Source organism: Labrus bergylta, chromosome 4 (assembly GCF_963930695.1).
Source record: "Labrus bergylta chromosome 4, fLabBer1.1, whole genome shotgun sequence".
NCBI classification, from domain to species: domain Eukaryota; kingdom Metazoa; phylum Chordata; class Actinopteri; order Labriformes; family Labridae; genus Labrus; species Labrus bergylta.
Window position 1 is genome coordinate 19,072,983 of NC_089198.1, and position 16,355 is coordinate 19,089,337.

General features: G+C 39.0%; 2 protein-coding genes across 2 annotated transcripts; one reads left to right on the forward strand and one right to left on the reverse strand.

Annotated features, from left to right (window-relative positions):
- Positions 1-71: 71 nt before the first annotated feature.
- LOC109984013 (E3 ubiquitin-protein ligase RNF126) lies at positions 72-6,139 on the reverse strand. Its single transcript, XM_020633986.3, has 9 exons — positions 5,986-6,139; positions 4,915-4,973; positions 4,750-4,810; positions 4,420-4,658; positions 4,156-4,224; positions 4,003-4,072; positions 3,633-3,726; positions 2,931-3,046; positions 72-1,149 (listed from the first exon to the last, which is right to left on the reverse strand). The coding sequence occupies exons 1-9, from the start codon at positions 6,058-6,060 to the stop codon at positions 997-999; spliced, it is 936 nt and encodes a 311-aa protein (XP_020489642.1). The 5' UTR covers positions 6,061-6,139; the 3' UTR covers positions 72-996.
- A 1,762-nt stretch (positions 6,140-7,901) lies between these two features.
- Positions 7,902-16,337, forward strand: sugp1 (SURP and G patch domain containing 1). The gene is made up of 14 exons (XM_020634022.2): positions 7,902-8,053; positions 8,525-8,693; positions 8,854-8,954; positions 9,211-9,459; positions 9,616-9,739; positions 10,103-10,203; positions 11,061-11,184; positions 11,268-11,593; positions 12,049-12,155; positions 12,355-12,532; positions 12,664-12,770; positions 13,131-13,276; positions 15,468-15,597; positions 15,762-16,337. Exons 1-14 carry the CDS (start codon positions 8,035-8,037, stop codon positions 15,786-15,788), a joined length of 1,908 nt encoding a protein of 635 aa, XP_020489678.1. The 5' UTR covers positions 7,902-8,034; the 3' UTR covers positions 15,789-16,337.
- Positions 16,338-16,355: the final 18 nt, after the last annotated feature.

The following is a 16,355-nucleotide window of genomic DNA, read 5'->3' on the forward strand; positions in this document are numbered from 1 at the left end:
GTCAGGACTCTGTAGTTTGAGTAATCCATAATTATTATTGAGACATTTAACTGCACATACTTGGCAGGGAAAACAGTTTTTTAGCACTTTATTGTGACTGTACGAAAAATCAGTAAATAAAATAATAAACACTTGTTTTGTGAAACACATTTGGTCAGTTCCATAGAGGTAACATAATCCCATGCCTTTTTTGTCTTGATTATCCTTTTACATCGATCAATCTCAGGAAAGCATTCAATAATGAGTCGGTTTTGAGCTACGCGCATCGTTACTTGTCAAAATACACCAAATACACTGGATCAAGCTGTGATATAAAAAGAATCTTATAAAAAAAAAAGTCTTAAAAGTCATTCAATGCAAAAAAAAGTAAAAGAAATATCCCTTTTTTGTTCAGTAGTTTCCCAAAATTCACATTCTCAACATCAGACAGGATTTTTGTGCAAAATAAAAAATAAAGCTGCAAATAAATTTAAATTAAATCTGATGCATACACTTAGTTCCCTTTCTGCAAGGTTTGAGTTGATCCGTTAGCCGTACAGCAGCTGACAGTTCAAGATGAATTCTCTAACTACACACCTACAGTATGTACTCTGCCACCACAGGAAATGTTTTTATTAAAAAAAGAGCTTTTCGTCTCTTGTCTATTAAATATTTTTCCACCTCTTGGCAAATAAACATCTCCATCATGAAGAAGTCCACTCAAGCTCAAATTCTACTCCAGTTCTTGGTACAATCTTACCTTTATTATCACTATTCACAGTCTCTCTGGAGCCTTCTTTACCACTGCCCTGTCCCACCCCGAGAACGCCGCTAGTATAGCAGCAGGAGCTGTGCCCAGCATCAGTTCAGCAAAAGATTCAGAGTTCACCTCGATATTGTCCTCTTGAATTGAAACAGACAGCTGTCCTGGTCTCAGCTGTAGAGAGGAGTCGCTGTGGCCTGTTTCACTTGTTTTGTGAGATTTCTCAGATGTGAGGTGGCCTTGAAGGTAAAATTCTACGAGTTGCTGGCAGCGTTCTCATTGCTAGGTGAGCTGGGGGAGGAAGAGGATGAGGAGGAGGGGGAGAAGTTCATTCCTGATAACCCTGGCGGGTCTGTGGCCGTGTTCTGTCCGCTAAGACTCTTCCTGCACACAGGACACGTATCATGCTGCAGGAAATATGAAGGACAGAGACTTTTATTAAAATGTGAAGTATTTTCAATATATTTACAAAGTGACATGAATGAACACACAATCGTATTTAATAGAAAATGATTGCTACGTATTTAACTTTGAAAACACGTCAGGCCTATAAGGTGGTGCTGATGTAAAGAAAATCTGTAAAGTGTAACACCAATGTTCAAACAATAACAAACTCAATATGAATAATATTTAAGTGCACACCAGTTATAACTTAAGAGTTTGTTTGTAATGTTTATCTAGTACCTGGTTTAGAACACTTTGTCTCTCATAAAGCCAAAATAATTCCAAATAGCATAGTTGCTGTTATTTCAACAGAATGATCTCATCAACCACATTTGTCTTGCTCTTGTCCCCTCACTCAGCCTCTGTGCCAAACAACTTTGTAGTCCACAGCAAACGGACATTAGAAAATAATTGTTTTTCTATTCAGTGCATTTCATTTTTGCCTACTGTGATGTCTTTATTGAGCATGTTAATATTGTGATGACACCGAAAATCCGCTGCCTGACCAGGGGTCAGAAAATCAGCAGAGACACCTCCCACTCCCACCAAGGACTGTTTTCGCTGCTGGACTCTGGAAAGAGGTTCTGCAGCCTCCGAAGCAGAACTTCCAGGTTCTGTAACAGCTTCTTCCCACAGGCCATAAGACTTTTGAACACAAAAAAAGAATCCCTCCATTCCCCCTCAAACCCCCACACAGGACTACCTCACTGGACTGTAAAATACAATATAACATACATCACAAACATGCAATATATTTATCTGTATAGAAATTTTATACATAACTTTTCTTTTTATATCTGCACCTTATTTTTCTATGTGAATACTTGCTGCTGTTTTTATCCTGCAACAAAATATCATTCTTATCTGCACTGTAAAGTACAAGTTTGAATAACAATAAAAAAAGTCTAAGAAAAGCATTTTATGGTGCTGGTAAGTTTTGGTATATATTGGTGTTGTTGTATTATTGTGTTGAACCTTTTTTTCTGAAATTGTTCTGTATGTTTTCTAAATCTTGTGCATGTGTCAAAGTGAACAAGACTTTATTTCCCTCCTTTTCTTTTTATTGTCTTTCTTTTTTTTTTATCAAAGTGTTTTGTGTGCTTCGTAGGTTAAATAAAATGTGGAATGTCATGTATCTTGGTCGCATGTTATCTATAAACATCAGCAGAAAAAATGTGATGTTCTGCACTCGCTGCAGAATGGTTAGGGCAAAGAAAAAGACAATCCATCCTCCAAAGACACCACAATGACTTTATTAAGAAAACAAATCAAACCCTTTCATTTGGTATCTATGTTGAAATGTTATGATTGTTCTTATTCAACCAAGTGTTGTATTTTCATTTTATACTGTACAGTATTTCAAGGTTTAGAAAATGTGTACCCTATCCCAAGAGGAAGTTAAATGCTTAGGTTCAATCATCAGAAAAATCCAAGCAAACATAATTTTTAACCCAAAGAAAGCTTGTCTTTCTTTTTGTCACTGAAAAGCCATCAAGTTCTTCCCCTTTAACTAAAACCTCTGGCTGCTGATGTTTGTGTTTATTTACACTTCACTTATTAACTTTGTTTAGGAATACTTTCCAATGTTTTAAAAAGCACAGTTTACTGTGATAAAATAAATATCATACACAACTCTGACTTAAATTGAATGTATTTATATTCAGGCTGATGTAGCTGATACCTTTTCAATCCTAAATCAATGTCTGATATCATACTAACGGATGTTTTTGATATATTTACATACCTGTTCAAGCCACGGTACTATACAGTCGTTGTGAAATAAATGATTGCATGGCAGTTGTCTAACACTCTCCTCAACGCTGTAGTCTTCTTTGCACACCGGACACTCCAAACCAGCACCTGCACAAACAGAAAACCACAAACTGTTAGCGTGTGTGTGTGTGTGTGTGTGTGTGTGTGTGTGTGTGTGTGTGTGTGTGTGTGTGTGTGTGTGTGTGTGTGTGTGTGTGTGTGTGTGTGTGTGTGTGTGTGTGTGTGTGTGTGTGTGTGTGACACCCATGGTCACAAGTTTCAGCTGCATGGAAAATTCTGACCCCACAGATTCTGTTTGTTTGAGTTAAGGAAACGTTCAGCAGTGTACGATTCAATTCAGATTTTCAGGCACTTTACTTCAATACCACTGACAGTCTCTACAGTCCAAGTAGAGGTTCATATAAACATTTACTAAAGATCACACATTAGTTTGTTATAGCATGAAACTACAAACATGTTAAAGCACTTTTTAAGAGGGTGATTATTGTCTGAGACATGCAATGCATGGGTTTACTTTTTACGAGTTATGTCAACAAGGTTGTAGGGGCATGTATGTCAACGTCATTCAAAAGAACTTTTCCGATCTGTTTGGTTCTCGTTACTTCGGGAACAGAATGGTTTGAGAGTCAATAAGTGAGAGCGTGGAATAAAAAAAAGTGAGAATGAGACTTACCCACATGTTCCTCTGTAATGGAGGTGGTTGGTAAACTCTTTATCCTTTCCCTGTCAGCAGGAGGGGGACCCGTGTTTTCAAATTGGTTCAATAACTACAATTAAAAAAAATGAAAATTTGTACCAAAAAATGGCCCTTCTACATTTGAAAGCATTTTTTTTCTATAAGTGACAACTCTTTTAAATATGAAGTCTGATTTAAAGAATGAATTATTGGCAGCAGCAGAAATGCAATTTGAGAAATGCTGTGTGTTTACTGTCAACACATTTTGAAATGAAGAAACACCCCACATTTTTTTCTAAGAAGTAAATGATAACATGATTCAGAAATATCAATCTCTCTGTCATGAAAAAAATATCACTTTTTATACCTGTGTTATGATAGCATCAAGACCATTGGCCCCCCAGGCATAGTCCATTGGATTGGAATGTAGCATTCCCCTGCAAGACAACAACATGGTAAATAAAAACACAGCAACAGTAATATCGGAATCTAAAAACGGAGCACAGTTTCTCATACTTACCAAGGGCCCATTCCGATATTTGGCATGGCTGTAGGTGCTATAATTCCATTTACTAGCTGCTGGATAATGCTGTTAAGGGAAATAACAATTGAAATCAAATTTAATTTTTCAAGGATTTTTTTTAAACCAAATTTCCACATCATGTTCAGAAGTATCTAAACACAAAACTAAAATCAATATTGGTCAAGAAGTTATTATTTAACCGTATCCTCTTGTGTCCCACATAAACCTCCCACACTCACTGTACTGCTGAAAAAGTCTCACCCCTCTAATGTGGGCACTCCTTCATGGCGCGTACCCTGTCGTCGAGGAACGTGCCGACCCCGGGGTTGCCTTGCACTGTATCGTTGCCGTGACGCCATTTCCCTCTCTCTCCTGTTTTCTGCCTCTCTGTTGTCCTCTGTGGGTAGCCGTGTTCGAAGGTCGAAGTTTTCATCAAAAATCCCAAACGAGAAGGGACCATACCCAGAGGGAAATGTAAATAAGTGCTGGTGATCAATGTTCTGATAGAAAAGACAGAGACTATGTCAGCATCAAAGAACTAGATGGACAGCACGTTTTCATGTACCAGAAGATTTAAAAAGTCAAACTGACCTCAAAGGCTGGGCGGTTCTGATCACTGGAAGATGATGTGGATGCGGACCCATTTTCCGTACTGAATGAACAAAGTGGTAAGGTAAGGACAGTAAAAGTCTAAGACTCAGAGAGCTAGATGAAAATCAAATTGATAAAAATGAGGTACACAATAGGTCTCTGTACCTTCTTTCTTCAGTAAGTTCCTCAATGAAACCAGAATCACAGCGTGGACAAGTGTAGTCCTACAGTCAAGATATACAGTATATGTATTTAGTTTGTCAACATTGTAACAAACATGCACAAAGTTGTCTGTTTGTCAGAAACACCTGGCTAAAACCATAGACTGTAAATATGCTCGTATGCACTCTAATTCAACAACTTGGCCAAAAAAAAATCATTCTCTAGTTGGGGTAACAAATTTGAGAGAAATGTTGTTTGTAAACTTGATGCTCTTTCTAGATTTTTCCAGTTGTGCTGCTATTGGCTTGTATTTTGCTTTCTTGAATTATAACTCTACGGAACAGATTAAAATACAGAAACTTAAAATGTACTAAAGCCTCTTCAGGTGACTGAATCGACAGAAGCACAAACTGCAGTCTTCGTGTATAAAAAAACAACCCACATTATTAGAATTTATAATCAGTAATTGAATGGGACTGTAAATTGCAGTTCTAGCAGCTGACTGGCTCTTAGTTACGTTAAAGTTACTCTAACATTCAAGAAGCTTCTCATGGATGGCTTGACAACAGACTGCTTTGGCAGGCAAGCGGCAGATGATTACTGGGATTGAAGCGATATTGCCAATATACCTTCAGGGTATACACACGACACGGTTACAATAAGACTTGTGATGAATGAAAGACACGTTTTAATCACTGAATCAAACAGACACTTGAAGATAGCTTCAGAACACAATCGTAATCGTACTAAAAAAAAAAGTGAACCTGAGCTTTCTTATATTAGCTGACTGACGCTACCACTATAATGCGCATCAAACAAGCCGAAACAGACTCTATCTAGCTGCTGTAATTCAACATTGTTAAAATCATCGCTGTCTAACAAAAGACCATAATGCGAGTGTAACAGAGAACTTCAACACTACCATACTGTACAGCTGCTGCCATTGAAGGTAGCTAACTAGCGTAGCTGAACAGCAGACGTGACTGCACGTCCGCCAACCAAACGCACACAAAGTAACGACCAAATGTTACTAATCACTGCCTGTGTGGACACAGATTTCTCCACAGTCCTTACCGGTAAACGCGGACAAATCTCTGCTGAACACCGGTGACAAAAGAAGCGGCAGGGCCGTGGGGGAGCTTCAGCCATTTCTAAGTAGGAGAGCAGCTGAACGGGTACATACGGGTAGCGACGAGGGACAACAGAGCTCGAGACACCTGCGCGAAATTAAACGTAAATCGTCACTTCACGTGCGCCTCCAAATCAAAACAAACGAGCGTTGATTAATTTAATATTAATTTAAAGTCCCGACTGAAATCGCTACCTTCAGTTAACAACAGAAAATGTAACAAATGTCTGCATTATTATAAAACCTTTTCCCCTCTATCTAAATAATGATTTCACTATTTAAATGCGTCTTAATTGGTTTATTTTACTTTATATTCTGTATATTACTGGCTTTCATTTGTACTTTCCTTTATGTACTGTATGTTATTTAGTTATTTAATCTGTCTTTTACTTGTGATATTGTTTTTTGTTTACCTGACTGTATATGCGCATTACTCTTCTTGAATAAAGCTAAAAAAAAATTTAAAAAAAATTTAAAAAACGGGTGAATGCGGCCGGTTCGGGTAACGTAAATGACGCCACTTCCTTACTGAATTAATCAGACCAGGGGTGGGCAACTGGCGGCCCCCATCAACCCTCAACGTGGCCCTCAAGTCAATTTTTACATATCAATGAATTGGAAACATTTAGAAAATGTGACAAAATCTGCGATGAAAACATGAAAACCAGAAATATGTCCATAATAATATTTGACCACTGGTATATGTTGAGTTAAATTTGAGACATAATTGATTTTATCAATTTTTGTATTCTACAATTTGGCCCTTTGGTAGGGAGAATTAAATTAATGTGGCCCTCGCCGTGACCAAAGTTGCCCATCCCTGAATCAGAAGAAATGTGTATATATGTGTATGTGTGTATGTGTATACAGAAATATCTGCCTACTGTGCACGCTTACTGAATAGTAGGTACTAAACAGTAGACAGCACGGATAGTAGGTACTGCCTACTGCCTACTGACAGACTGAGTAGGTACTTGGCAATGTTGCAATGGGAAGTACCCATGGACTGTAAATATTACAGTAGTAGAAGTACCCCGGTGACGGAAACATGCGAACGCCAAATGAACGATCATGGTAGCTTCAAGCAGACGAATTCCGGTACAAATACAATAATGGAAAATTACACAGTAACTACACTGGAAAGAGTTATTGTTATTAAAAGTGGACACTGTATATTCTCTGTGATTTCCCCTCATAGGATGTCTTCATCTGTCTTTATCTGTTAATATGAATCACTTTAATTTAACATTCACAGCCATATTAAAGTTCTAAATGAGGACATAAAATTGGCAATTAAACTCTATGCCATTAGGTAGAACACCGTAACATAAACTATGTAGAAATGACTGAATATGAATGTAACAGACTCCATTTCTGTATCATGTGCAAATGTTTGTGAAGCTGTAATGAGGGGTAAAATCTGTACGATGTGCATGTCAATATTGCTCTTTGGGCTTTCATAACAGATACCCCTGGTTTATTCAGGTGTCACCTGTGTATTTGTGGTTAAATGATTTTAGTACTTAAATCAGTATTTCTGAGATATAGTGCAGGCTATGTGGTGTAATCTGTTAGTATTACAATGTGCTCTTATTTTGAAGGATACACGTTCGTAAAAGGAAGTTGTTGAGTTAATGAGCATTCTACAGGGATTGTCATGTCGGTGAAAACGGCAATAAAAGGCACACATAAATGCTCTATGAACCGTCTGTGGGAATAATTTACACGCAACACGACAGTATAAACTTTATCTTATACAAAAAAATATATATATAATTGTGCGAAAGCTAAAAACTTAATCAGCATCTGACATCCTGTGTAGCTCTACCTAGATGTATTAACTTAAGCGTTTTATTCTTGAAACACTGTAACCGGAAGTCTTGCTCTTATTTGTGCTAGCGGGCTAAGCTATCTGTAAACTGCAACTGTAGCAGTGAAGGCCTTACTTGAGTTTGTGAGATTCTTTTGGAATATATTGTCCTCCTACCAAGACCATGGATTACAGCGATTCAGGTTAATATCACCTTGGGCTAAAATGATGGTCCTATTTATAGCAGCTTTCCCTCGCTGAGGTTATAGCGAGTTTATGAAGCCGTGCGACAGTTTTCTTGTTAGCAGTTCAACGTTAGCAAGTTGCTGGCTAAGCGAAACTAGACCCCCTGTTAATTAAAGCTTTACCTTTTATACACTGACCTTATCTTTAAATGCAGCCTTCATACCCACAGTCACCCATCACATTCAAAGGCTTGTGTTATCAAGACTAGCTTTGTTGTTTGTTTGTTTTTGTATCGCAAAATTAGAATATTATTCGTGTACATTAATCATCTGAAAACACAGAAATATTAAATATTTGGGGGACAATCCAAAATAATTGAAAGGAAACAGGTCAGAAAAGCATTCTGCAACACTATCTGCCTGTTATAACATGTTTGTTGTTGTTGTTATTTGTTGTATTCAGATTTTTTATCTTTTTTTTTTTTTCAGGTCGAGGAGGATGGAAGTCTAAACCTGAACAGCCTCAGAAAAAGAAGATGAACTTAAATATTCTCCGTCAAGAGAAGCTGATAGCCCAGAAGAAGAAAGAAATTGAGGAAAGAATGGCTGAGCAAGCAAAAATGAATGTAAAACCTGTAAACAAACCTCTGCCTCCAAGGTACCAATATCTGCCTACAACGACATAAACACAGAGTTAACATTCAATTGATGGAAAGTACAGCAATGCCTGGTGCTGTCAGTCACTATTGTTTTGTGTGAATACTTTATTTAACAATATTGACTTAATGTTATATTAATAAAGACAACTCTGTTCCCAGTGTTTCTCCCAGTCTTCAAGGACCTAATTCAAACAAGTTTGCAAACGATGGAAGCTTCTTACAGCAGTTCATAAGGATGCAAAAGGATAAATCAGAAAATGGTTAGTATCTTTTATCGGTTTGACAGAAAAGATTACTGACATTTGTTTTGTCATGTATTTATAACGTGTGTGCTAGTGTGGAGTTCAGTTATGTTTGAAAATTTACCAAAGCAGCTGAAAAGCAGGTTAACAGTGCACACACTAATATTGCTTACTTTTTTTGATAACCTCCTATCAAGTAAAACAAAACTTGCCGATTCAACAGACAGAATAACTGCAATTAGTTTAAGGCCAACACTGGATTTTGTTGTTCTAGGTTCAACAACTGATGCCACAAATCCCTCAACTTCAGCTCCATCACCAGGAGGAAACGCACTGCAAAAAAAGAGCATTCTTGTTGGCAAGAGGCCTGGCCTTGGAGTCAGTAGCATGCTTAGTCAGTTCAAGAACTACTCGCAGACAAAGAAGAATCCTGTCGTCAGCCAGAGACCGAGTGTGTTTTGTTCTCCAGACGATGATGAAGAGGAAGAAGAGGCTGATTACTCCAGATTCTTAGAGATGAAAGGTAATTCAAGGCCTGTGTTTTTCAGTATAAATCTGGCCAGCGACATGGCTTGGACGATTCAGTGCATCTTCTGTCTACTCCTATGGCACAGATGCCTTGTGAGTGGCATTTATCAAAGGTGTCCTTAGAGTAATTGTACTCATAGCCTGCTTAAAGTTTCTCCCCCAGAGGATTCAGACACTAAACTTATCATCGATAAGATGGCCTCCTTTGTGGCAGAGGGAGGACCTGAGCTGGAGAGAAAGGCCAGGGAGGACTACAAAGACAATCCTGTTTTCGCGTAAGTGAAGAAGACAATATATGTCATCCTGATTTAATTACTCAATTGTGGTCACTTGGTTAAGTGTATTCCCCTTTCTTATATCCATATATATACATACATTATGCAAAATATTTATTGTTCAATTTTCTTTTACAGACTTTAAAGTCTTTGTATATAGACTTGATTTTATCGTATATATAGTTTGTATTGCATATAGTTACTATTATTGTATTTTATTTAATTTCTTCCTCTAGACCTGAGTATCTTATTGAATTCATGTTCAAGATCATATATGCTCTGGATTGACAATTAACCTCTTGAATCCTCAAATCAAACTGCAGTTTCAAAGTCACCTGATTGATTTTTGTCCCTTTCCTTTAGATTTTTATACAATAAAAGCAGCTTGGAGTATCTCTACTTCAAAAATAGAGTTGCAGTTCTGAGAAAGGATTTACTCGGCCCGGAGAATACATCAGATAATGGTAAGATTACCTTTTCTCACACACTCACATTTGTGTCTTTTTTATTCATCTCACATTTCCTCTCACTTATACAAAATTGGTGTTGCACCAAACAATGGCAACAACAGCAGGGGCAAAAGACACATTCTTCTCTCTCTGTTAACTCCAGACTTGAATAAATGTCTTGAAGAATCCCTTATTTTGTGTTTCATAAATTATCATAATTTTCCTATGAGATTCTCCCTTTGGGTCTCTAATTTGGAGAAGCTATAATGCTGACCTATGTCTGATGTGCATTGTAAAATTGTAAAATCATTTTAAGAAGTCCTGAACTGATTCAGCATGAAGCAGCTTCTTATTTGAGGTTGTTTTAGTTACAGCAGTGGTTTCTTAGTATTCCTCTCATTTTCCTGTGTTGGAGTCGAACATTTTTCGTTTCCAATAGGACTTTGAAGGTTGCAAAGAGGGCACACCACTTCCACCAACAAATTGTGATTTATATTGCTTGGTCTGTATTGCTAATCTCTAGACTGGCCTCGTTTAATCAGAGCGAGGTTTTGAGGATTTAGCTACGATTAAGATTTAGCTGAATCTTGCGATATGCATTAGTTTATACAAGCAGATACTGAAAGGTTTCTCAGAGAAGGTGTACTGTACCCACTAGTGGACTGCAGCCGCTCTGGGAATTTTAGAGTTTCATTTGTTACAGTTAAATCCTCACATCCATGCAGTTCCCCATTCACCACCCATGTCCCCCTTGCTCCTCCTTCCTCTTCTTATCCCCTATTGGCTCTAGACTGGTGGTGTGTGAGGGCCAGTTGAGTACGGTACAGTAGTTGAGTGTGAATAGAGTCCCAGTACTGATAGGCTGCTTAAAGTCTCCCCCCCAGTGGACGCGGAAACCCTGCAGATGGCCGAGAAGCTGGCAAGGTTTGTGTCAGAGGGTGGTCCTGAGGTGGAAGCCATCGCTGCTGAGCACAACCGAGCCAATCCTGCCTGCAGGTCAGTCACTGTACACAGTATTTAACTGTGTATCATAATTTAAAGTTCCACCTCACACAAGATATTCACTGTCTGTCCTTCAGTTTCTTGTATGACCACCAAAGTCCGGCCTACCACTTCTACAAAGAGAAAGTACAGGAGTATCGTGCTTCAGTCTCTCAGAACTCCTCACCTCCAGCAGAAGTGTCTGGGACACACCTTCTACGACCGGCCATACCCTCACCACTGGGAATCCCTCCACCGCCGAACCCCACCTCCCTGTCTAAGACTCAAGACACAGTAACTCCACCTGTGAAACGGAAAAGAAAGAGTCGGTGGGGGTCAGAGGATGACAAAGTGGAGCTGCCGCTTCCTCCCATCGTTGTCCCTCCAGAGATTGTTCAAGACATTAACACACCCGCCCTCTCTGGTACTTGAAGTAGCACTTCACACACACACACAAATATGTGCAAATTGGCACTTTATTCTTTTGAGAATTTTGCATTAACCTAATCTGAGTAAAAGCCTTGTAGAATGCATCAAGAGTATATTTTTGTAACTGATAACATTGTCATAGATTTTCACATACATGTTCATACTGATGTGCATACTTGAAATAGTCCAAAAAAAAAGTGATTACAGTAAAAAAAAAAAAAAAAATTAAAAACTGTGATTATAGTAAATATATTTATATATATATATATATATATATATATATATATATAGGTACTGTCAACAATTTCAGAATAAGAATACAAAAATAGAACCAAGTATTGCTTATTGTTCAAACAATGTTCTGCAAATCACATTTCCCTTTGTTATTTTCATTCAACTATTAGGTCATGTATTTATAAGTACTAAACTTTGTTGTGATGTTTCTTTCAGTTAATGAGCTAAAAAGTCTCGGTTATAAAAAGGGGAAGCCTCTTGGTCTGGTAGGAGTGACAGAACTCTCAGAGGAACAGAAAAAACAAATCAAAGAGCAGCAAGAGGTAAAAACAAAGTCAACTCCCAATATAACTAAGGAATGTAAAAAAACATTTTTGACATATATTCGGCAATTGTTTTTTATTTAACTTGTCTTTAATGGAATCAAGTTATTCACACCAATAGTTAAGGACTATTACCTGTATATTACCATCTTAGTAAACATGTTCCTGTCTCTGTGTTATTATTTCTCACACACTCTAGATGCAAGAAATGTATGACATTATCATTAAACACAAGCGTGCAATGGCAGAGATGCAGTCAATGTGGGATAAGGCCATGAGAGACCATCAACATGAATATGACAGCGATGAAGAGGTGGACCAGCAGGCCGGCACCTGGGAGCATCGTCTCCGACAGATGGAAATGGAGAAGACCCGAGGTAACGATGACCACCACTATCAGGAATTGTTGGTTATCAGTGGGTGTTTGATAAGAAGTCCTTATTAAGTGATCAACTGTTACTGTAAAAAAAAAAAAAAAAAAAAAAACGATTTGTTTGTTCTGTTCCAGAGTGGGCCGAATCCCTGACAGAAATGGGGAAAGGGAAACACTTTATAGGGGACTTCCTGCCCCCGGAAGAGCTGGAGAAGTTTATGGAGACCTTCAAGGCACTAAAGGTCAGTTTTTCTTCCATTTTCTGAAGCCTAATAGAGAGGGATTTTCTGTTACACAACCATTGGGAATTGTCATTAAAAACAGTTTTGAAGATGACTTCACTTTGAAGTCAAGATGTAACTGTTAAATAAAAATAAAACACACCATATGTGTGTAACTGTTAAATAAAAATAAAACACACCATATGAGTTCTAAGTCAATCAAATTAAATTTCTGTACTTGAATATACTTTTCTTTAGTGAACAGACTCAGGTGACAGGCAGTGTTTAGTAATTTCAATGTCATCAAAAGAAAAAGCAGAAAATCTTGCCTTAACCTATGTCATCAATAATCTCTCCTCTCTACTTCTCTGTGTGTTGCAGGAGGGCCGGGATCCAGACTACTCTGAGTACAAAGAGTTTAAGTTGACGGTGGAGAATCTTGGTTTCCGAATGCTCATGAAGATGGGCTGGAAGGAAGGTGAAGGTCTGGGCAGTGATGGAAAGGGCATCACGGCACCTGTTAACAAGTGAGCAGTCTTCTTATGTACATCTGGTTTTCACTGAGTCATGGCCATGTTGAATGTTCTCTCGCACGAGATTGGTTTATCTTTAGGCATTACCTTGCTGTGTAATAATTGGAACAGTAAGTGGCTGTTAATAAAGAATGACATCCATAGCACATCCAGCATTTGCAACATAGCAAGGGGTTACAAAGCCTCGCCTTCCCCCCATCTTGGCCGGTCTGACCACATCAGCCTGCTTGTGACCCCTGCATACAGACCTCTCATTGCAAGGATTAAGCCCACAGTTCGCACCATCAGGGTCTGGCCTGAAGAAGCCATGGCCAGACTACAAGACTGCTTCGATGAGACAGACTGGGACCTCTTCAAACAGACTTCCACATTCAACAACCACACAGACCTGAACACCGATGCCTCATCTGTGCTGCACTACATCACCTTCTGCATGGACAATGTAACCACAGAGAAGAACATACGCACACTCCCCCAACCACAAACCGTGGATGAATGCAGCTGTGGTTAACCTGTTAAAGGCTTGTGATGCTGCTTTCCGCACAGGGGATCAGCCAGGTCCAAACTGAGGAACGGCATCAGAGAAGCGAAGCGGTGCTACAAAATGCGTATAGAGGAGCACTTTAACAGCTCTGACTCCCGACGCATGTGGCAGGGCATCAAGACAATAACAGGCTATGCAGGCAACAACAGCAGCCCAACACACACTGCCAACCCATCCCTACCCGAAGATCTGAGCCGCTTCTTTGCCAGGTTTGATTGCAGGGACAGTCACAACAACTCACCACTGACACTGCAACGGGACCCACCAGGTGCGCTGGTGCTGAGTGCCCACGAGGTGAGAATCAGATCACCAACAACAATGAGTCAGCCTACAGAGCAGAGGTCGAGAACCTAGAGAGCTGGAGTCAAGACAACAACCTGATCCTCAACGCGGCGAAGACTAAGGAGATGATCCTCGACTTTAGGAGGCTGAAGTCCAACGTCCACCGCCCCATAAACATCAACGGCGAGACAGTGGAGGTCGTGCAGAGCTTCAGGTACCTCAGTGTCCACATCAGCCAGGACGCAACTTGGTCCGTTAACACCACAGCGATGGCCAAGAAAGGACTCTAAAGGCTCCACTTTCCTGAGGTGCCTGAAGAAAGCACGACTTCCACAACAGCTGCTGGTAAACTACTATAGGTCAGCCATTGAGTCTGTCATCACCTACTGTATCACAGCGTGGTATTCTGGCTGCACTCTAGAAAACAGGAAGTCTCTCCAGCGCATCATCAGGACCGCAGAGAGGATTACCGGCTCCCAGCTCCCCAGAGTAGAGGACATTTACAAAAGACACGCTGCACCAGGAAGGCAACAGTCATCATCCGTGACATCACACACCCCGGACATGCCATGTTCACCCCCCTGCCCTCTGGCAAGCGCTACAGGGTGCTGTACACACACACACACACGACCTGACTCCGTAACAGCTTCTACCACAGAGCAGTCTCACTCACAGAAGCGACACCCGCTGACTCTCTGCATCACAGAACTTGTACAGTGACAATAAAGAAATCTTATCTTATCCCAGTATGTTAATGTATCTCATCTAATAATACTGTTACATACAATTCTTCCTTTTTTCCTAAATTTAAATTGTATGATCATCTTAATATGTACATCGAGACATATTTTACTTACTGTGTAACATTTACTGTTCAATACTTTACATGCAACACATCACTTCCTTTTTTTTGTTTTTTTTTTACTTGAATGCATGTTTGTTACTGTGGATCTCTGAATGGTGTGCACTTTCAGTTGGAGCTACTGTTATTTTGTGGACAAACATCTTTCTATTACACAACAATAGCCAGTTTCGCAAGAGTAGCTTATCTGCAGTTGGCTATGAAATCTCTTTATGGTTGCACTTTTTGAACAGATTTTTTTTAACAACTCATAAGATATTTAAAGTGATTGTTTCTTTCTTTTTGACATAGCAGCAAAAAATGGAGGTTGTATTATTCACACCTTTGCTTTATCTTCTGTGACATGCCAAAATGTCCACTTTGAAAAGTGGGCTGTAATTATATTGTTTTTTCTTTATCCAGATAGACCAAGAGAAACAGTAGTATTTCGTTGGCTCAACAGAGAATACGAAAAGAACACATTCATTTTGTGTGTCCCTCCGTCTGTCCCACTTCAGGGGAACCACAGCAGTCGATGGAGCTGGCTTTGGAGTCGACCGTCCGGCTGTGCTCACCAAAAATGACGATGAATATGATGCTTACAGAAAGAGGATGATGCTGGCGTACCGCTTCAGGCCAAACCCACTGGTAACATGTTTCATATTCTTCTAATGATATTGGCAGTAGTTTTGAGTTTGTAAGTTAATGTATAAAAAAACAGTTCAAATGTTTCAGAGTTGTACTTAACAGGGTTATGGGCCTTAAAGCAAGATGTTAGTATTGAATCTAATGTTTCTTCTTTGTTTCCACAGAATAATCCCAGAAGACCGTATTACTGATATGGAGGATTTTTCCCGTTTATACTTTTCTCTCTCTCTTTTTTTTTTGTAGCATAATTTAAAGGCTGTTTTCTGCAGCTGCCACAGCTCGGCTCTGTTGTTCTATGGAGACTGCTGCTCAATAGAAATTTTTAAATTGAAAGTGTGTGTGGAGATAAGTAGAAACATAAGGTGTATTCTCCATTATATTTGAAGTTTCATTTGGTTGAAAAAAAAGTTAAATGTTTTCCCTAAATAACTGATCAAATTATTCTGCATTTCTGTAACACTGTAACAACTTCCATGTACACTTATATTGCCTGAAGCCTTAAGGATTTCCCTCTGTTGTCTGTTACCATCTTAATCCCCTTCAAAGCTGGTTTCAAATTGCATTTTAAAATAAATATCATAGTACTGTATTATTACACAAACTTCTGTATGATTCTCAAATTATATAATTTTCCACAGTGTGTTGTATCAGTATTTGCTTCTTTTCACTAAATGCTACAATGCTCCAAATAAAAAAGGCATCCTACAGAAATGTGAAGTCGCCACACACTTGTCTTATAACTACTGCACTCGTGTGTT

What these genes read in the sequence shown, in the direction of transcription:
- LOC109984013 (XM_020633986.3), bottom strand. Translation starts at nt 6,060, where the DNA reads ATGGCTGAAGCTCCCCCACGGCCCTGCCGCTTCTTTTGTCACCGGTGT. An exon ending in AGATTTGTCCGCGTTTACCG is followed by an intron (nt 4,974 to 5,985) that starts GTAAGGACTGTG and finishes TCTTGACTGTAG; the next exon opens with GACTACACTTGTCCACGCTG. An exon ending in AGAACCGCCCAGCCTTTGAG is followed by an intron (nt 4,659 to 4,749) that starts GTCAGTTTGACT and finishes CTTTTCTATCAG; the next exon opens with AACATTGATCACCAGCACTT.
- sugp1 (XM_020634022.2), top strand. An exon ending in GGAAATGGAGAAGACCCGAG is followed by an intron (nt 12,533 to 12,663) that starts GTAACGATGACC and finishes GTTCTGTTCCAG; the next exon opens with AGTGGGCCGAATCCCTGACA. An exon ending in GCTTCAGGCCAAACCCACTG is followed by an intron (nt 15,598 to 15,761) that starts GTAACATGTTTC and finishes TTGTTTCCACAG; the next exon opens with AATAATCCCAGAAGACCGTA.